The following is a 22,803-nucleotide window of genomic DNA, read 5'->3' as shown; positions in this document are numbered from 1 at the left end:
GTTGACCGTAGGAGATTGGGTGCGCATTGGCAAAACCAAACGCACTTTCGACAAAGGTTACTTACCTAACTGGACGACCGAATTGTTTCGCGTCACTGGAAGAGTGCATGGCCGTCATCCTGCCGTCTATAAATTGGAAGACATGAACGGAGAAGTACTCAAAGGAACGTTTTATTTGCCCGAGTTACAACGTGTCACCAAAAAAGAAGACGACGTGTACGACATCGAAAGCATTCTCGAACGCAGAACCCGTAAAGTGGGCAAACGACGTGTCAAAGAAGTCAAAGTACGTTGGAAAGGATATCCACCCAGTTTCGATTCTTGGATCGACGCTTCGCAAGTCATCGACTATAAAAAGAAGAAGTGACCATCATGCCCTTTCACACATCAGACGCAGCTACGTCGACCAGTCCTTCTTCCCCTAGTTCTTCTGTGCAAGATTTACAAAAACAACCCTTGTGGGTGTGGTGTGGAGAACGTGTGCCTAAAACGCAAATCGTCTTTTTCTGCCAAATCTTCGTGGTGTATTGTGTCATCGGGGCAGCCATCGCCAATTTGAGTTTGCAACAAGGAGACAAACAATTGTGGACCATTTTATTGAGCAGTTGCATCGGTTACCTGCTTCCCAATCCCTCCCTGAAATTCTCCTCGAACGGGAACGTTGTGTCCAGTGCCAGTGCCAGTCACCACTCCAACAACCACAACCAGAACCCCATTTTGGGCGGAGACACGCCTCTGACATCCAGTAATATCCCCTCGGACACCCACAGAACTCTGGAATTATGAGTCACCAAAACCAATTTTACTTAACTTTACCCAGTGACAGTTCCATGGAGGTGTTTCCCCACAACACGTTGTGCTGTTACACGGCCAAATTACCTCAGGCCATCCCCTTAGATCACGAAGCCCATTGGGAAGTGGCTTTGGTAGAAATGATTCACCCGACCCAAGTCCTCAATGTCATTGACGATCAAAGTAAATTTACGGTGGAAGTTTATGACGAACCATTGCAAAAGTGGATGAATGACAATAACAAATATCCCCATAAAACAAAAAACAAAGTCAATCCAAATTGGATGGACTATGAGTTGTTCATTCCCTCAGGCTATTATTTTAGTGGTCAACATTTGGTCAGCGCCATAGTCTCCAAGTTTAATGGCGTGTTTGGGGAAGCTTTTAAGACTTTCAAGTCCAAAGCTGTCACCCTGGAATACCACAAAACAGCTCGTCGCTTCCTGATGAAATTTCCTGATGAAAAAATCTTGGGTTTCTATTTCTGTGATGAATTGTTTGACATGTTGGGTGGTGACGTAAAGATGAGGAAGAAAATAGAACAAACACTAAAACAAAAAACTGTCATTTACGACAACGATACTTTTGTCAAGTATTTTCGTACCCCAGTAGAACTGAACCAAGGACTGAATTTGATCTTTGTGTATTCCGATGTGGTGGAATACAACGTGGTGGGACACACCTCCGTGCCGTTACTGCGTGTCATTCCTTTCAAAGTGGATTCTGCCACAATCGCTGACGAGGAAGGTGGAAACACTTACCACGTTCACCGCGAATTTGTCCATCCTCACTATTTGCCGGTCGGCAAGTCGTATTTGGACACGGTCAACATTACTATAAAAGGAGATTTGGGACAAGATATTCCATTCACCAAAGGAAAAGTCACGGTGAAACTCCATTTTCGAAAACGGTTCTCTCACGACTCGTAAGTAAGTAAGTCATGTATCCAGTGTACCGAGGGGTTGCTCGACAGCGAGGACACGGTTTAGGAGACATGTTAAAATCGGCCTTTCGTTCGGTGGCTCCAGTCTTGAAACCGATGGTGACACGAGGATTGCACGCCTTGAAAGATGCGGCACTGACACAAGGCAAAGAATTTCTCCAAAATGTCATCATCGACAAACAAAACCCTAAAGAAGCCTTCATGAGGGCTGGCAAAAATGTCTTGCTGCAAACGGGCAAAGACATTTTAGGCCGACGAGACACACCTATAAATGCCCTGCACGCTACCGAGTCAAGCATTCAGCAAGGACAAGGCAGAAAGAGACGACGAAGAAGAAAACACCCTTTCACCAGACTTCAAGCGAGAAAGGCCAAAAAAAGAAGAACCGTTCGAGACTTAGACGTTTTCGATTATTGAGACACAGCAACAACAAAAAATGATGCACCGAGAGTCTTGCGCCTGTTCCAAGACGGAACTGGATCTGTTTGCCATGCCCCCCACCATGATGACGATGCAAGAATCCCAATGGGTGGAATTTCATCCCGTCTCCTCATTGACAGCCTCAGCTCCCATCGAGTTTGAAATCAAAGGACAGCCCGAAGATTACATCGATCTGAATAGCAGTTACTTGTACTTGAAAGTCCACGTTCTAGATCAGGATAATGCTGGAGTAGATACCGCTGATGTTATAGCTCCCGTCAACAATTTCATGCATTCCTTGTTCAGCTCAGTGGACTTGTACTTGAACAACAAACTGGTCAGCAGCAGCATGGATACTTACCCTTACCGTGCCTACCTGGAAAATCTCTTGACGTACGGACCAGATGCCAAGACAAGTCATCTCAATGCCTGTGTGGTGTGGGTAGATGACGAAGCGACCAAGTTTAAGATAGCTGACGCAAATGACAATGACGGCTTTGTGGCAAGACGAGACAGAATCACAGGCAAAAAGAGTTTAGAACTGATGGATCGTTTGCATTTGGACATGTGGTTGCAAGAGAAATATTTGCTGAACGGTGTCAATGTGCGCCTGAGACTGAATCGTAGCAGTGCCGCTTTCCATTTGTTGGCTAATGCTGATGCTACTAAGACTGGCAATCCTAAAAGTCAAATCGAAGTGGCCAGACTCTACGTACGGCGCGTGGAAGTGTTACCTAAAGTGGGAAACGAAATCAGTCAGACGTTGAGCAGAACGACCGCCAAGTATCCCATACGACGTGTGGAAGTGAAAACGTTCACCATTTCTACTGGACTGAAATCCATAACCGAAGATCATCTGTTCCAAGGACAGTTACCCAAACGTTTGATCCTTGGTATGGTCTCGAATGCAGCCTTCAACGGAGCCTTCGCTGAAAATCCTTTCAACTTTCATCACTTCAACGTAAAGAAAATCGAAGTCAGTCGTGATGGCAAGACCTTGTGTACCCGACCTTTCGAACCTAGCTTTGAGCCCCCAAACATGAATTACTTGAGATCGTACTTGTCCCTGTACGAAGCCACCGGTCAGTTAGGAACCAACACCAGTCACGGCATTGATTACGACGAATATGCAGGAGGCTATGCTTTGTGGGCTTTCGATTTCACTCCAGACCAAGGCAGCGACGAGGGACATTTCCACCCTATAAAATCCGGCCAGATTCGTGTGGAACTTCAGTTTGCAGAAGAACTGAAACAGACAGTGAACGTCATCCTGTATGCAGAATTCGATAATACCATAGAAATCAACAGTTTGAGAGAAGTCATTCTAGATTATTAGAAAGCCATGGAAGACTGTTATCCCTCTTTACCTAGTGGAGAAACTTTGGAGATGGAATGTGAGGAGACCGTGGAAGGAGAAGAATCTCAAGACAAAGACAAAGAAGTTTTGATGAAGTCGCGATGGCCAGAACAAGAAGCCCATTTAGTCTCCTGTTTTGCCAAACACTTGGTCGACAAAATGACAGAATTGATCAAGAAAAATTGTTATGGATGTCAAAACGATCATCCCAGTCAAATTCAACACGATAAATGCCTGATGTTGAGTCAAGAAGAAAAATTGGACGAATATCTGGACGAAGCTTGGAGTCTCATCTCGAACAAAGACGTGTTGCACCAGTGGTATAAAGACTTGCGTGAACATTCTTGTCCACCATTAACCACTCAAGAGATCCATCGTATCGAAGCTCTCCTGAATCAGAGTGAGGAAACAGAACGAATAACCGTTTATTCCTCAGACATTTTCAAGCAAAAAGTCAGGATCGAATTGACAACGTATTATTACCTGTGAAGAAGAAAAAAACAAACACAAAACAATGGATACCTGGGAACTTTATTACCTTTTGAACCACAGTTCGTACACTGCTTCTTGGAATCCCGTCGTCTGTGCTAAAGATGAACTCCCTCATCGCAAACCTAAAGACCATCAAGCTTACGTGATCAACACGGACGATAGTCATCTCCCAGGAACCCACTGGGTAGCCGTTTACTTTCCTCAAGAAGGATGTGTGGAATATTTCGATTCGTACGGATTGCCCCCTTTGGAAGACGATATCATCGACTTTATGAGAAGAAATGCTCAGACCACCCGATTCAATAATGTGAAATTACAAGGCACAGATTCCTTGGTGTGTGGACAATATTGTGTGTATTTTCTGCATCATCGCAGCCTGGGCTATTCCTTAGAACATTTAGTGACTCATTTTGATCCTCGTTCTTCTGCTAGAAACGATGTGAAAGTAGATCGATGGTTTTGTGACCATTATGCTTATCTTTTGTCTCAAGCTAGGAAACGTAGTGTCCATCAATGGCCTAATGACTTCCAACAGTGGAAATCACAATTTCATTCACAACGTTGTCAGCCCTGTTTAAAGTAGATTGTATTTGAAAAAAATTGTTTGATGTTATAGTGATGGATTATTGTTAAAAATGTTGTTGTTAGTTAGTGTTAAGTGATTTTTGAATAAAATATGTTGTGTTTAGAAAAAAATGCCTTTGTCTTTTGTTTAGCTATAAGAATGTTGGATTGATGCTCTTTCATTTCTTACTATCCCTCTCATGAACGTTGCGGCTCGAAAACCGTGTGGGGGATGTTTTCCTTCACGTCCGCGCTTTCACTTTAAGAACCGGGTTGTTCCCAGTCTAGCCATCCATTGTCGACTCATCCTCCTAAGAAGATGTGCTCCAAACTAGCTAAGCTCAACGAAGCCTACGTGAATTTGCATAGGGTCAGACACAGTCTGATACCGAAACCAGAAGAAATAGAGAATGTGAGAATGTTAAAAATCACTGAAGACCTGATAGAAGAGCTCTTCAGAGAAGAAATGAACAGGGAGAAAGAAGAATGGACAGAGAAGTACAGACTTCAGAGACAGCAGCAACAGCAGCAACAACAGCAACAGCAGCAACCTGAAGCTGACAGAGGCTTTGTCGATTGTCGTATCGACACCAAAGAATTCTTCTTCTCTTTCCGAAGAAGCAGACCTATCGCCAGAAAGTCTATCCTCAGAGGACATCGCATTCTTAGAAACTAAAAAGAATGCCATAACAAAAAAACAAAAAAACAGCCCTTTTCAGGGCTACCCAATACTCTAGAAAAGAAATAACGATCGATTTGCCAATGTGTGAAGGTAGAGTAGTGTGAAAATAAACACTAACTCTTTCTTAAAAAATGTGAGGGTATGTGTTAGTGTGATTGTGTTTGTAAGTGATAAAGTAGGTTGGTGTGGATAGTAGATTAAAATGATGTTTGTTTTTTGGGCTGTTTGAGGTGTATATTTGGGGTTAGATTGGATTGCTTTGCGTATGTGGATAGTCTATTGAAGTGATGGGTAGCATAAAAAAAGTGAGCGAGTGTTTCTTTTAGGTCCGCGCGTTGTTGTTGATTTTAGTCACGATCTAGGTAAGATGAATTTTATGTTTTTAGGGGGATGTTTTCCTTCACGTCCGCGCTTTCAGTATAAATTGAAACTGGTTCGGCAGTCGAGCAACCCTTGTTGATTGATCAACACCAAAAATGAACACGAGACTGGAGAAACTGTTGGAACTTCATGTGCATCTGGAATATGCCAGGCGCATATTAAATGAACTGGCCGCTGAAGCCATTGTAGAGGAGGGAAGGATAAGAGAGGAGGAAAGAAGAAAAAAAGAAGAGGAGGAGAGAAGATATAAAGAAGAGGAGGAGGAAAAGGAGAGAAGAAAAAATTTCAGAATCCCAGAGAGTGAAAATTGGGATTCTGAAGCGACATATCCTGCCTCTGCTCTCTCCCCCCAAAAGGTAAAAAGTAACTGGGGGATAAGATGTGTATGTGGTGCCAGGCCTGGAAGGTGCCACCATTAACCAGGTGTCCATGAAGTTCCAAACAAAACAGCCCTTTTCAGGGCTACCCAATACTCTAGAAAAGAAATAACGATCAATTTGCCAATGTGTGTAGGTAGAGTAGTGTGAAAATAAACACTAACTCTTTATTAATAGTGGAAGTTAATGTGATTGTGTGTTTGTGTTTGTGTTAGTAACTAATAAAGTAAGTTTGTGTGAATAGTAGATTATGGGTTTCTTTATTGTTTCTTAGCGTATGTGGAGAGTATAGTTTGGGTTTGATTATATGAAATGAGAAAGTAGGGGGATGTTTTCCTTCACGTCCGCGCGATGTTTGGTCATCATCTAGGTAAGATCCATTTTATGTTTTAGGGGGATGTTTTCCTTCACGTTCGCGCTTTTCGTATAAGAACCCACAGTATTAGTTGTTCAAACCATTCTGCAAAGAATACAAAGAAGATGGCGTCAAACCAAATGGACAAAATACAAACCTTGCAAGACGTTTTAGACAACTTAGGAATAATGGAACAGATGTTAATAAGACTCGTTGAAGACCATTATTCCTATAGTCCCCATCGTGTAAAGATGGAAATTAACAATTTAAGAAAAGCAAAGGACAAGATTAGTGGTGTGATGAAGGAAATAAAGGAGGAGAAGGAGGATGAAGAGGAAAAGATAAGAATAAGAACATGGAACGAAAAAATTGAAAAAGAAGAGGAAAATGAGAAGAGGAAGAAAGAAGAAGAGGAGGAAGAGAAGAAAGAAGAGGAGGAGAAAAAAAAGAAGAGAAAGAGTGTTGGAGATAAAATAAGAAGTTGGTGGAGGAAAAGAAGAAATTAGAAACAGAAGAAAACCCAAAGGCCCTTTTCAGGGCCAGCCATATTTCTCGAAAAGAGATAGTCTTTGAATTGCCTACCCCTTTTTTAATTTTTTTTTTAAATTTTTTAAAAAAAAATCCCATGTTAAATTCCCCTTGTCCGTAAAGTGACCCACGATTTATTGCCATGTTCAATTCCCCTTGTCCGTAAAGTGACCCACGATTTTTCTCCATGTTAAATTTCCCTTGTCCGTAAAGTGACCCACGATTTTTCGCCATGTTAAATTTCCCTTGTCCGTAAAGTGACCCAGGGGTGTTTTTAATGCTAATTCCCATTGTCCGTAAAGCGCCCCCATTCACTACTCACATTTAAGCCAGAAAAGTCTATGTGAAGGGTCACTTCGACCTTTATTTCTCTCCCCCCCAACCGTCAGTGTTAAACTTGAAAGACCAACATTTACGACTCATTGAGATTTTACCAGGGCATTGCAACGCTGTCCTGAGAAAGTAAACATTTGAGCTACCAACCATAACCGCTTGATAGGAACCCATGTCAAATTATCATTTTCAAAGGAAAATTTATATCTAACGTAGGTTAGTGATTCTAGGCTGTCAAAAATCTGACGAAAGAAATGATTATCTTCGGATAATTTAGGAACCGCTGCGTACAATTGGTCAGAGTAAATATTAAGGCGTACACTTTGGAAGTAGTGTGAATTTAAAGTGACGACCTTGGTCGAAATCATTTAGTCCAAAATTCCTGAGAGAGGAGAAGTTATGAGCCGAGGAAGCCTAAAGAGAATAGTGCTTTCCTCGTTAAACAAGAGAAAGGGGCCAAGTGGCTGTCTTGTAAGAAAATACAGGTTTTAGTGCTAGGACGCACAATTTATGAAAGAGAACAGCATTAAGGTACGCAATTTGATTATTTCACTAAATTTTCTATTTTTAATTGCTTGTTTTATGCAAATGTGTTTTGATATGACTAGAATCCATATTATGTATCGTTTATTCAAGTTCATGGAACTCTGTTGATGCTGGAGTTGTTATGCAATTTATCTCTTTAATTATACAGTTACTAGTTCATTGATAAAATTGACGGATTGCGTGCGATCCAAATTTTCATATGTATAGGACTTCATAGGGTTTTATTAAATAAAGCCTTTGTCTGTTAGGACGATACTGATTATCGTGAGTTAATGATACTCGCATATTTATATCTGATTTTATAATATTTAAATAATCTTGTAGGTTATGGATTACTGTGAGCCAGAATTGTATGAATTTTATGCGATAGTAATCTAGCATGTGGTAGCGTAGGTAAAGAGATACGGTTATGTTAGATGCACCGCTCACGTGCCAATTTATGGTCGGTCGCTGTCAAGCGAGAGTGATGATCTATCGAATTAGGTCAGAATTTATGTTTCTGAGTAACGTAAGTGATGAAATTTTATGTATGTATGGAAAGTGATACGTATAGAAATTTAGCGGTAAGTTTTTCCTTTAAACAAAGAGCTTTCTGGGAGAGACAGGACAGTCCGCAGACGGAAGTCGGGTGTCTGGAAATAGATGACGTGTTCAGAATGAAAGACTAGGAAGTCCAGAAGGGATGAAGCGTTCAGAATAGGAAGAATAGAGAATAGGAAGACGCGATACACGGGTCACGAGAGGAAGGTGATGCAATCAGTCATGGACATTGCGCTCTTTTCACCACTCGTTATTATGATGAAATAAATCCAAATTAGACACTGCTATTAAATTCTGTTGACATAACTTAGATTGAATTGTAGTTGCCGTTCTTGATCGTTATTGATTGTGTTTTGTTGTTTTTCTTGTCTAAGGGGGCTCTTATTGCATTATATCTTCCCAATAGTCTTGCTCAGTTCTATGTTGATAGTCTATCTATCCACTCCCACCGGGCTACAAAATTGAGGGAGGCCAGCCTCTAGATAACGCAGGCCAAATCCAATTAACCACCCCTGTTACTAAGAGGGCGATGTTACACCCATATTCTGCTATTGTTCCGTCCCTAAACGAAATGTTTATAAACACCTGTCCTATTATAGTTAGAGAGCTATCAAGGGTTGTTGTAACTCTGGAATGAGTTGTCGTTTTGTTCGTTTGATGTTTAAATATCGTGCAGGGTAAAGCGTCTTAACCATGGAAACAATCACACAGGTCGACCCGAACAGTTTTGGACAGGAATCGAACCCACACGATTCTGGTCGCTAGTCTGGCACACTAAGAACTGAACTATGACTGAGGCTGACATATGTTCTTGCGTGTGTTATAGTACAACAAATTTAGGGTTGATGTTAAGGATCCTTTTTATAAATTTTATATTTGTAAAATTTACCATATCGAATGCGGGAGGTCTCGGGTTCGAACCCTGCCCGAGTCATACCAAAGACTTATATAAATGGAACAAGCAGCTGCCTCGCTTGGCACTCAGCATTAAGAGGTTAGTGTTAGGTCAGGATACCGTGACTTGGGGGGGGGGGGGACATGATGCTACACGTCTGCAGCATGATGCCACAGTGCTAGACATAACTATAAACTGCCACACTGCAGGCATCGTAGCGATATGACTGACAAATTGTTAAAGCTATGTTAAAAATCCAAATCACACACACACACACACAAACACGCACCATATCGAGTGCTTCAGCTACATACATAATTTTAATGTAGATATATTCAATATATTTTATCGAATTTCCCCTTACCGTAAAGTCATTATTCAAAGAGCTTCGATTCCTTGGACGATGATGATTAATGGTGATGGTGGGGGTTGTTTTCATCCTGACAACAAGTTCAGCAAAGAAACCAGTTCTTGTCCAGTAAAAGTTTACTTTATCTTTATCGTGGCTATGCATCTATCCCAAAGCAATGCAATGTTCTTGTATCACATTTACATTCTGCTACATCAATCATGAAATGCTATCGTTGTCGATACAATATGACAGAAAAACAAAACCATTAGGATAACTGACAGCACAAAGAAAACACAGGCCTATTTATTTTTTTTTTTTAAAATCATACAAATACTATAAAAACTAAAACATTATAACAGTGTTAATGTCTTCTTCAATATTACATTAGAATAAAAAAAAAATAAAAAAAAAACGGATCAAAATACAAGGGCGTGAAAACTGTCCTGAAATCGCATAGTGCAGAAAAATAGAGAACTCCTAAACACAAGACTGTATCCCTTTCAGTTGTTTTAATTTTTGAAGTTTTTTTATTTGGAGCTTGTATAATATCTCGGATGGTTTACATACTGATCAGTTATGAAGAAATCAAGTAAATGTGGCAAATGCTTACAAATTTGTTAAAGGTGGTGAAGTGTCCCTCTATTAGAGGGATTCTAGTTCGCTTGGTCAGGCCATATTCAGTTCGTAATCGTGGAACTTGTATGAGTATTAAATTTGAATAGAGGTACAATCTTGCCATTAGAAAAATGTTAATTAATTAATTATTAATGTTTCTCCTGAAATTGCTATCCAATGTCATCCTCCTGTAACAACTGTATTGGATATGTTCATTCAACTAAAATTAAATAGCAGCTATACAGGAAATGTTAACTTCAGACAAATTAAATGTATCTTTCATAAAAAGGAACGTGAAAATATTTTCATATCTTCAAGATAAACTAGTATAGCCTATCATAAATCATTTCTAATATCTAGTTTTATTGTTTTTACACAGGTACCCAATACTGTTGATAAAACAGGACAGGGATAAAGACCAAGTCCACAATACGCATACATACAGACATACATACACACACACACACACACACACACACACACACACACACACACACATATATATATATATATATATATATATATATATATATATATATATATATATATATATATATATATATATATATATAGTGGGTGTGGTGGGGTGTATCTTTTTCAGCAGCAGCATAAAGTGGATGCAGCCAGCATTTTTCGTTAAAACCATACTTTTGATTGATGTAACGCTGCTCTTGCTATCCACCATCCACTAAAGGTATTATAACAGTGGATTAGCCACTAAAGGTATTATAACAGTGGATTAGCCTCTTAAGATTAATTTGTTCACAGTGTGAAACAATTTAAAATAAAGCACCCGTGATAGAGATAGTATATGTGTTGTTGTTATTTTTAATTCAGACCGATCTGTAGTGATGAAATTCTAATACTGAATTTTAAAAAAATATGATAACAGTGAAACAATAATTTAGTATCCAAGTGAACTTACAGATATGAATTTTCTGCAGGAAGTTAAAGGAAATTTATGTAAATGTATATTATTTTGGTAATGTAAAGATTAGTTAGTTCATAAGTAAATAAACAAATAATACCCAGCCCTCCCCTCCCAGTCGAAAAAGTTAAATGAGGCTAGAGAAAAACTTCATCTGTTGATGTGTCGTAAAACTAAACAAAACAAATCGTTTATTTTGAAAGCAATATTCTTTTCACTTTTTCTAAATTTCAGTCTACTTGAATATAATGTATTATATTATATTATATTATATTATATTATATTATATTATATTATATTATATTATATTATATTATATGATTATAACTATTTTAGATTACAACACAGTTATTGGGTGTGTAATTATATATCAATAAAGCACATATTTGAGGCTTTAAAATATATTTTACCGAGGTAGAAAATAGCTGTAACACCAAACCCATTTTAATATTGCTTATTTTAGTTTGGCACAAAATCTAGAGTTCCATCAACGTTACACTATACAAACTAGATTATATCCCAGATAAATCCTGTTTCCATGAACATTTCTTGTAATATACAAGAAATTGCTTCGCCTGTGAATAATGTTAAATAACGTTCATGTTAGAGCCGGATAAACATTTACTAATCGAGCCAAAAATATTGTTATCCCCAAAAAATTATTTTCATCCAAACACTGGACCAAAATATATTTTATTTCTTGCTTCGTTAAAGAAGTCTTCGCCTCAGAGAGATCATAATTAATTCTTTTTCAATAACTTTAACCATTCCTGGGTAGGATTTAAAATAAAGTTCTCCACTTTAGATAACATCGTAAAAGCTTGCTGGTTGCACTATTGATTTCTAAAATAGGTAAACTTAAAATACATGGGACTTAGAAAATGCCGAAACAAAGTGAATTTAAATAAAAAATATTCTGAAATGTTTTAGAGTAATTAGTATCCAGTATACGAACACTAGCCCACAATTTTCTTTTACAACTCATAGGCCTTAAACTAAGTAACAGAAAAGATCGAAAACCAACAAGTTTTGTAAAATTCAACAAATAATTTATTTCCTTAGAATAAAACGTGAAAATTTTAGAAAATAACTTACAATATAGTGAATTAAATCCCAAATAGTCACAAAAGTTCTATCACACGTCCAAATGTATGATGTACCAACTGAATTCCATTGGAATTCTAAATAAGTTCCAATATTGGATGTGTTGATGTGCCTGAATACTGGCGATGTGTGAAAGTCTTTTGATGTATCACAAGAATATAATACAAAAATATCCTTGTCTGAATTCACTATAATTACAAATTAATGTTTCTGTCCAAGATTAATTATTGATGAACACTTTTCAGCCAAATGAAAATCTGAACACAGCATTAAAACTGCTTCTGCTTTAAGATATTAAGGCTAGAATTACTAATTTTTCAAGTAAACAACATTATATATACATGAAAAAATAATACACAAAATATAGAACCAGGATGAGGGTCCAAAGTTCATTTCTAGAACATTGTAAGTTGGTCTATTAAACTCGTAATAAAGAACATGACGAACATCTGGTACAACGGGCTTAGCCATGGGGAATATCAATGTCCTAGACACGTTTAGCTCTATTGATAATTAGCATAATATTTAATATATACTCACAAAGAAATATTAGATATATATATTACGTTGTTTACAAAATAAATGTCCCTGGTCAGGTACACAGTGAACTTGATTTTGGACAATGTCAAGTTCCAGATGCCAATCTATATAACCTATAATCATTACGAAAACCCAATAAATACCATATATATATATATATATATATATATATATATATATATATATATATATATATATATATATATATATATATATATATATATAACACTGACAAAATATTACTATAATCAGAAGCCAGAGAAAAGCGTTCATGTTATTGTTCAATTAATAATACATGTAGAAGGATGTCCTTACTTATATATGAGCCTTGAAACATTTTGCCAATTCTTGAACAGTTTTTGATGCCAGTCTTTGTATAAGACATACCTTGTCCAACTCTCTGCGAGCACGCAATTTCTGGCTTATTTATCACTAATTATTCACAACAACAATCCAAGCCATCCAGTTAAACAAAACATCTATGCCATTAATGACATTAAATAGCGTGTATCTAGTCGCAGATGAAAATTAGCTTTGTTTGTTACACACCGTTTACTATGAATTCTTATAATATCGAATGCCTTCAAATAAAAAATATAAAAAATCAAAGCTGTGCGAAACTCGGCTGACAGGTATCTTAATCGCCAAGTCCCGTCTACATTGGTCGCTTAGATTCGGGACAGTCGAAAACTGGACGCATATCTTCCACAGTGCCCTCTGCACTGGTGTCCATAATTCCGTCAGCATGATAATCGACTAAATCTGACATGGACATCCAGACTGGAACTTGCAGCTGACCAGTGATACCAAGAGTTTCTGGAGATTAATGTTTCTGTTATTTAGGGAAGAAATATAGAGTGAAGAGCTATAAGGGGCCATCCATGTAGTACGTACGCAAAAATCTGGCAAAGCTTGAAACCCACCCCTTCCCGGTACACATGCGCACTTTTTTACACCCCCACCCTCCACCCACCTGCGTACATACGCTTGACGCCCCCCCCCACCTCCGTTCAATAGAACGGACTATATTTAATTTACGCAGAAACGATAAAGGATTAATAATATTAACGTGTTTAATAAAACATATAGTTCACCGACGTTGAATTTCTGACTGGAGCAAAGAAATAAGCTGCGTAACTTTAAAAAGTTTGTCAAGTGTCCGCAAAAATTCAAAAGCCGACTGAACCCAGTTAAACAGGTTACGTATAAGACAAATTATTATCGAGGTTTCATCCCACCCACTCCCGTTTCATATGCGTACGTACATTATCAGTGGAGGACTCACGGTACTAATTCAGTTCCAATAGTAAACCTATGCAAACACCATGATATTACAACTTCAATAACTTAAAAAATTTTGAGTGCTCATGATCAAACCTATATCAGTATAGATCTATAGATGAAACCTGCATGTTAGTTTCTGTGTTGAGAAAAAGATATGAGCCGCGGCATTTTCTGGACCTTCATGTGTTTTAAACATGTGCTTTCAATTCCACACCAAAGAGTCAGGTGCTAATTTTAGTAATGAGTGTTCCAAACTCAAGACTGTTAAAGGACTGAAATTCCATCAATAAAACAATGTCTCTTTTCCATATAATTAGTACCGTGTGTCCTAGACCCCCCCCCCATACGCAAGCGTATGCATTTGTTACCCGCCCCCCCCCCCCGCGTACGTACTAAATGGACGGCCCTTAATATGCATAAAATAAAAGAGCTTATCTAGTAGAATATCAAAACCTCAAGGCATAAATCCCTCTATAAGCATTCAATTCGCTGGAGGTATAAGCTATTTCAGGTTATCATACTGCCTTGACCAGTGCCTGTGTTGAATTATATGTAATTGGCAATCTCTCTCTCTCTCTCTCTCTCATCCTATATCAGACTTTACTCGTTGGGGAATACCAAAATCCATGGCGTACTCGTCTTTGAAGACATTATTTTTTCCTTTCTTTTATACCCTTGTCATCTATACGATGTATTATATCTCTTAGATGCTATCTTTGTACGTAAACGCGTCTCAGTATCAGTAGTTGTCTCAGGATGTTTCCCCGGAAAATGGAAATTCTTCATTGATTTTCCAACACGAAAACCCATTTCGTCCTTGTTCATTTCAGAAAACTGCTTTTTTTTTAAATATCGCGCTCTCGCATCCATTGATAGACGTGCTCTCTGACGCAGATAATAACAGTTTGACAATATCGGAGATCAAAAAGCCTAGGCCGATAAATCGACCCCTAACTTAAGATGCAGCTTAGTTTAGTTCAATATCGTCATAAGCTGGGAACTAATTGATCGCCTACAGAAAGCCATCGATCATCAGTTAGGTTTTGTAAAACACATCTTGATATGATAAATTCTGGGGGTCTCCATGTTCTATAATATCACGTACCGGCTGTTTGCACCATATTTATACATTCCATTCATAGTTTGTTCATTTCTTCTTTCCTTGAAAAGTCTTTGCTGGTGTCATTCTTGTGTTGATAAAAAGCAGACAATACCCGGAGAGACATGTTTGTCAAAATTACCAGCAAAAATCATCCAGACGAACTTTTTTTCAAAACACTTTAACATGTCTCTGTTGCATATAGCCGCCATTTTTATTCCATTTAATATTGTAATAAATTCGGAGTATGCGCATTTGGTTACTGAGACCCGTTTTAAGGAATTCTTAGATTTTTGTGATTACTTGTCTGATTGTTGGAATTCGGTGCAATATAAATATTCCTTTGCCCGAAATAATTGGCGCAGTTAAAATAGTTCCCTGTGTTAAGGGACAGTTGCATAGTTTCTACGACGAGGACGACTGGCGGTACGGAAACCTAACAAAGAGTAATCATGCAGATGTGCGGTTGATATATATTTGGTAGGTTGTGAGATCTGTGGTCTTGCATTGATTAGAGTGAAATTTATGTATAGAATGGACACGTCTGGCTTTCTAATTTTCAACTGAAGTGGTATAGAAGTCTTTGGAAATTTGGGGTAAACTTATGACTTCTAGCGGGAATCGCGCCAGGGTTTGAAACCGCTCGGTCAAGTAAAGACCCCTGGCTTGGAACAAGAACATGTCTGGTTTGCAGCGGTGGGATGTTTGAATAGTTCTGTCATAGTGTTGTAGGTAATGTGGTTTTATTATGTTCAGAGCAGACTATTTGTTCGCAATTTGGAAAGAAAGACGTGTCCTATAAATTAATATATATATATATATATATATATATATATATATATATATATATATATATATATATATATATATATATATATATATATATATATAAATGACACAGCGCCTTTAAGACATTATGCTGTACTTACAACAGTATGTTAAACATATGTAGGTATAGCACTGAACCATGAAATATTTACTGCATACAGCAAATAACACCACCATATCATGGTTTAGCAACTCCATACAAGGTTCATTTCACCTGATAACAACACTTAAAAAATTGCATTGTATTTGCCCCCAAATCATGACCGGTGAACCCTATTGTTAGATGAGCTGAAAGTATAGCATGTCTTAGGAACTCCATATAAGGTCAGCTGACCCCATAAAACACTTTAAAGAGCATTTGTATTATCATTTGACCTTAAATAATGGCTGGTAAACTATACATTAAAGTTAAATTTAAACATAAAACAGCTATGACGTTTTGTAATACTGGTATTTGATCTACTTTAAGATACAATGTCTCAAAATCTCTAACTCATCACGAAACAGCAGCAGCAATAATAATAATAATAATTTAAAGTTGTTGTCGTTGTTGTTATAGGGTTTAACGCCATTTTTCAGCACAAGATAGGCTATACATGGCGGCCAGTATTAATGGTGGAGGAAGAACCCGGGAAAACCCCGGAAAGAACCACCGACCCACGAGAAGCTACCGGCAAGCTTTCTCACATATCCACATTGGCCGAGCCCGAGACTCGAACCTACGCAGACAGAGATGAGATGGCAGTGATCCGTGATGAAGAACGCTTTAGACCACTCGGCCACTCGGGGCCCCAATAATTTAAAGTTCATTTTCACGTACATGCTACACTGACGCGACTCCTTCCTTGATCGTAATCCAAAAGGATATTAAGAAACTCACTATCTTTCTCTTCAAGCCTGATGATGATGATGATATTGATGTGTGTGTGTGTGTGTGCGCGCGCGCGCGTTTGTTATTATTATTCAGAGGTCTCATACCAATATAAAACACTTTTGTTTTATGGGTATTTTCGGTCCCATTTGGACTTCCACCCCCCCCCCCGGCAACTGTGCAGGTTGCTTGGGTGGTTGCTATACACCACTGCGATAATACTTAAAACATCTTTAAATATATAACACTTTGTCCGTATTAGAGTGACCAATTTTTTTTGTACCCATCTATCTCACATTTCGCACAAGAAGAGTTGTGAGTCGTATATTTTTATTTAAAAATTATCATATGGCATTCTCATGCGAGGTCATTCAAAATGTATAATTTAAAAATTTCAGACACAAATTCGTACATTTTTAAAAAGGTATTTTAGTTCTTTGTATGTGTTTTTTTTTTTTAAAGATGTAAACAGTTCTATAATTTTTTCACACTCTTATACCAGACAAGGACTCAAATCAAGGAACCAGACTTCTAATGACGTCATGAAAACCCGCCCATTTTGACTAATGAGATGATTGACGTAAAAGATATTTCCCATCAAGCTTTACCGGAAGTAGTAAATAAGCCAAGAAGGAATTTCATCAATTTGTGAAAGACATTTGAAGACAGAATATTGAGTGGTAATTTGAATTATGGTCACACAGTTATGTTGTATACAACTCTGTAACATGCAATAATTTTTATTTTTATGAAAATATTCGCTCTATGCTGAAAAAGTTGATTAATTTTTGTATGAACGGTCATCCGCTTTGTTGCGTATCATTTTGCCTTTCTCGACTCGAGCCACAATGGATTCGAGTTGTGTTGATATTCATCGGGGCGTGGTTTAAAATTTATTAAGGGAATATTCGTTCTCAGCCTAATTATTCTAATTGCTTTTAATTAGGGGAATTTGTGCTTGCACTCCTAAAAGCCTAGCGAAGCCAGATGGGAAGAAGCGAAGATAAAAAAAATTAACCGTGATGTCGGTTGAACACTCACATCATCGATATGGGCGAAGAGTTTTTGCTTTTGTTAGATCTGGAATAGCTACGATGTCGTAGCCTCAACTTGATTTGTTGTGGTTGAGGCTACGAACTGATCCCATAGAATATAAGGGAGCACACAAAAAGAAAAAAAATCATCCCTAAAGTTAGATAAACAGTGTATAAATCTACTTCATAGGTATAATTATGTCATGAAAATTTGTCTTATTTTGAATTATTAAGCCCCAGTGTTTCCCTTTACCCTCATTTGCGCTTCAGAGACCCCCAAATTTTTAATTTGACCCCCAGTTTTGATACCAAAGTTTGATTTTCACTCAGTCTGACCCCCAGTTTTGATGCCAAGGAGATTTTTGACTCTCAGTCTTGCACCCTCTAGGGATACTCTGATTAAGCCCTTACACGATAAATTAAATTGTTTTGGTTACACTAACCTCACCGTGTCCGCCAGATATCGCAAGACTCTAGCTATGACCCTTTTTCTAAATAAGGATTGCCAGACCATATTTCGATATTCTACGCTACGTTACTTATTGTTGAATGACATAACGTGTAAAGATGGAGAATGTATACTTGCATCAGTTTTGAAAACCAGTTTTTGTTGAGAAAAGGCAGAGTCAGTGACTTTCCAAATTGATTGGGTAGCAGGACAAATACATCCTTTTTATCAGTCAGGTGGTTAATGATGGCTTCTTGGTGGAATGTAAAAGTTACTGATAAACCGTATTTGCTTTTAATACACAGAATTTATGACTCAAACATATTTTGACTACGATTTGTTTATGTTTCCAAAAAGGCCTCAGTGTCCTTATATGGCACACAACCAAACGAGGCTGAGATCGGTAGTAGTCATTATTTGAACTAATATGGCAGGTAATCTAAACGAAAATATCGAATAAGAAAGGTAAACGAGATTTTACAACTTTTTCTCCAATGATTTGCGATACTTCTGGTATTAAATAAGAGTACTACTCAATTTATTTCATTATATGCAAGGAACATGTTCAAACTGTTGATATTAGGCTAAAAAAGCGCCAGGTGTGAATCACACATGGCTTGCTCCATTGACACACATAGGCTCATGTTAGTACCCCCATCCATGAGGTAGGAGATGGGGTTCTAACATTAGTACTTAGATCTGGAAACGTTAATCACTTCAGATTTATTTTTGGTTGTTATCTAATAGATTGCAAGTGTTTTTTCTTACTACGGTGCCATACCAATTTTTTAATGCAAATATATTTTCTGGTATACATTAGTAGTTGTATCTTGTTTGCAGTTGTCATTTCTGTCAGACCCGTAATGGTCTGGAATTCTGGAAAAAGTCTTAAATTTGAAAATTGCTTTTCCAGGCATGTAAAAATGGCTAAAACATCTGGAAAGTCTTAATTTTTGAATTTTTTTTTTAAAACCGGAAACGCGGCTGCTCTTGTAGGAGCTCTTCAGGCGTTACTGTAGAACACAACATCTTAAGGCAAGTATAGCTGATACATTCGCGGGTGAAGGCCACGCAATTTTGACTGGTGCTTGATGACTTTTTTAGGATTCATCTCCCTTCGTGGATTATTTTAGTAATTTAAGTTTTGTATTGTGCTAGTGACTATTCATTTTAAGTTTGTTGGATTTTATTTGGTTTGACCAGTCTTTTGCTAGCAAGAATGGTAACACTTCCTGGCAAGTGGGTCTGTAAAAATGTAAATAATGGCAATAATACAGCACAAATTTAGTTCATAACACACAAAAACACATTTTATGACAAAGCAAACATCATTTATGCCAAGGAATTAGATGATACACACATTTTTATTTATTATACTAACTGTATTAAAATCGTTTGGTACATTTTTTATGTAATGTACTTTCGAGGGTAGACTTGGACTTATATTTTACAAATGACGTGTGAAATCTAGAGGCTTTGGTAGGCCTATTTAATTTAAAATTTGACTGTTTAGTATATGCTAAAATAGGTAAAATTTAAATTATTTTGAAGAAAAGAAAACCCATTCATGGAATATATTGTGAATATCAGTCAATTCTGAATATTGGCATAAGGAACAAACAGTCGATCTGTACATATCACTTTATTTAAAAATTAAAATAATCATAAATATTTCATGAGAACTCTGTGCCAGTTCCTTCTCTCGTACTCTGATTTCACAATTTAATAATACTTCTTGAAAGGAATGATATTGCTCAAAATTGATCAGAATTACTAAGAAAGTACAAAACATTGACACTTAAAATTCAATGTTGCAACATACTCACTTTATACAGATCTACTGTGATAATAAAACCTGTACAGTATGAAAGAGTGAATGAGGAATTTTTCAAGAATTTTGTCCATGTGACTGACATCTTTCGTTGAATTGTGGAAGTATTCAGTGTAAGTTATTTTTCATTTTGTTTATTCTCTCATTATTTTTAAAATTATAAAAATTGACCAAAACTATCTTATAATAATTTAATTCTGACGTGGAAATTTAGTGATATGAGATCAACATATATGTGTACAAGAATATTGTAATAATTATGCACTGTTGTAAGAGTAAGATATAATTTCAACTTTTGTATGACTCATCATTAGGGTATTTTATGAGAGAAAAATGATTGTAGGAGGAGATCACTTAAACAAGGCGTAGAAAGGCATTAAGAAATACCAGAACAGTGAAAAAGTAAATTTATTATTAAAGCTGAATGTTCACAAAATATTTCTATATTACCATATATAAGAAATATGCAAATTTCTGCTTGAAATGACTGCGAGGTTAAGATTTTTGCAAAAAGTGACCAAAGACCACTAGTAAAATGGTGGATGGTGCATGTGTTTGGATGCATGGTGTGAATTTATTTGAAACAATATCATAAAGATGAGTTAATTTTGAATTTTCTACACACAAATTATGCATAAAACATTAAATTTTAAGAGCAACATATAATTTCAACATGTGTATGGCTAAAGAATAGTTATTTATACAAACATGGTGGGTGGACACTTGATAAAAATGCACATAAAAGCTTCCGATATACCTGGAGCACAGGTAAAGTCTATTTATTTTTATACTCAATTATAAAAAATATGCAATTGTCAGCTTGAAATAACATGAGGTCAAGATTTTGCAAGTGACCAAGAAAAATATTTAAAATGGTAGACAGTGTATGTGTTTCATGTTTCCTGAGAATTTATCAGAGAAGATATCATGAAGATGAGTTCAGTTTTATATTCAGCACACTCGAATTATACAGGAAATGTTTCATTTTTATTTGTTCAAAAATTGTGAAATTTTCATCCCATGGTTGCCATCATTATTGATTAGGTTAACGAACTTGTCACATGGTTAGGTCTGGAAATTTTTATTTTTTGGTCTGGCAAAGGTCTTAAATTTTTTTCTAACTTTGTGACAGGAATCCTGAATAACTCATCCCGCGACATACTTGTTTGCCCATTTGGCATTGGGATTAAGGTCACTGACTGACAGCAGTACTGGGCACTATACTGGCCCTAACCTTCCATTTAAGTGAGGAAACCTGCATTGAAATATCTTTTCACTTGTCAATACTTTTTCTGCAATGATTGTACATATCTCCCACTAAAAAAAAGGTTGATTAAGTGCATTTTATTTCATTTGTTTTCAGATTTCCAAGAACAAGAAATTTTTATTTTCTTCCTTCCTAATTGAGTGTTGGATTGTGCTGCATACAACCAGCAACATACTGGACGGAAAGAAGAGCCTGGGTGGTGCTTCTCCACACGCAGGAGGACGGTAATGATAGTTTATTTTTTTTTAAAATATCAATCTTTGAATGAATCTTGCAGGAACGCTTCAGTGCCCTTAGTGGTTAGAGCATCCACTTTTGATGCTGGTGGTTGCAGGTTCAAACTCCAGCTGAGTCATATCAAAGACTTAAAAAAATGGTACTAGCAGCTGCCTTGTTTATTGCCCAGCATTAAGAGGTAAGTTTTAGGACTGGTTGGCCTGGGGTGGGACATGATGCCGTATGTCTGTGGCATGTTGCCTCATTGCATGACATTACTATAAAGTGCCATACTACAGACTAAATAGCGATAGGACTAGAATCGTTAAAGCTATGTTAAAAACCAAATTACATTACAAATGTGAAACATACCGATCATTTGCATCTGTGTCTAGATGGCACAAGTATAGTAAGAAATTTCTAGAGAATCTTGCTAATTGGTCAGTGTTTTAAGACAGGGCACTGAGAAGTTAATAGTACCCATGAATAATTCAGCGCAAGTTTCATTTTGAGGGAATTTAACACATTTCCATGTACATGTTCACACAAAGGAATGATTTTATAGTTTTGCCATTTAGTAACTTTGGACTTTGATGAACTCTGAAAATACTAAATGTTGACACTTCTTGTAAATTGTATTGAGAATTTGGGGCATTTGGTCTGGTGTTTGGTTTACATGTAAATGATGACAACATCCAAAGCATCAGGAATGTAAGTTGAATTTTAACACTCTTAATCCAGTTTGTTACAGCCATATTTGTGAGTACTGATGGTGCAACTTTATAGAATGTTTTAAGGAAGAAATCATACACATGTACTTTAATGACCGATTAGCTTATATTGATAATGACAGAATTCAGTGGCATGTTGCCCTTATAAGAGTACATCATAAGAACATGACGCAGTAGCTGGGCAGCAAGTTCATAGTTTAAAGACTGACTAGCTGGAGAGTGGAAAAATGTACTGATACGTGAAATGACTGAATTCGGAGGCAAAAAGACCCAAAGATGTACTTGTGGTCATTGTAAGAGTATACTGAATTAACAACTTTAGCTTTCATTGTTGTGTTTATTTTTGAGTGTAGCCAAACAGTTGGTGCATGTGACTTCAGAATCAAAACACGTTGAGACTTGGACAAAATGCCGTTTCCATATTTGGGGCTAAACAGAGAATTGAGGGAG

At 37.2% G+C, this 22,803-nt stretch overlaps 1 protein-coding gene across 1 annotated transcript in view; it reads left to right on the top strand.

The window, feature by feature from the left end:
• The first annotated feature begins 20,847 nt into the window (after positions 1-20,847).
• Positions 20,848-22,803, top strand: part of LOC149792526 (eukaryotic translation initiation factor 4 gamma 2-like) — a 53,891-nt gene continuing 51,935 nt past the window's right edge. The window contains exons 1-2 of the mRNA XM_089969584.1: positions 20,848-20,907; positions 21,503-21,630. Of these exons, the coding sequence (XP_089825710.1) occupies positions 20,848-20,907; positions 21,503-21,630 (188 nt within the window). The remainder of the gene's footprint in view (positions 20,908-21,502; positions 21,631-22,803) is intronic.

The sequence above is a fragment of the Sinohyriopsis cumingii genome, chromosome 9 (genome assembly GCF_028554795.1).
Source record: "Sinohyriopsis cumingii isolate HCF-2022 chromosome 9, ASM2855479v2, whole genome shotgun sequence".
NCBI lineage: Eukaryota > Metazoa > Mollusca > Bivalvia > Unionida > Unionidae > Sinohyriopsis > Sinohyriopsis cumingii.
The sequence above is the reverse complement of the archived record's forward strand: the minus strand, read 5'-3'. Positions and strand labels throughout refer to the sequence as shown.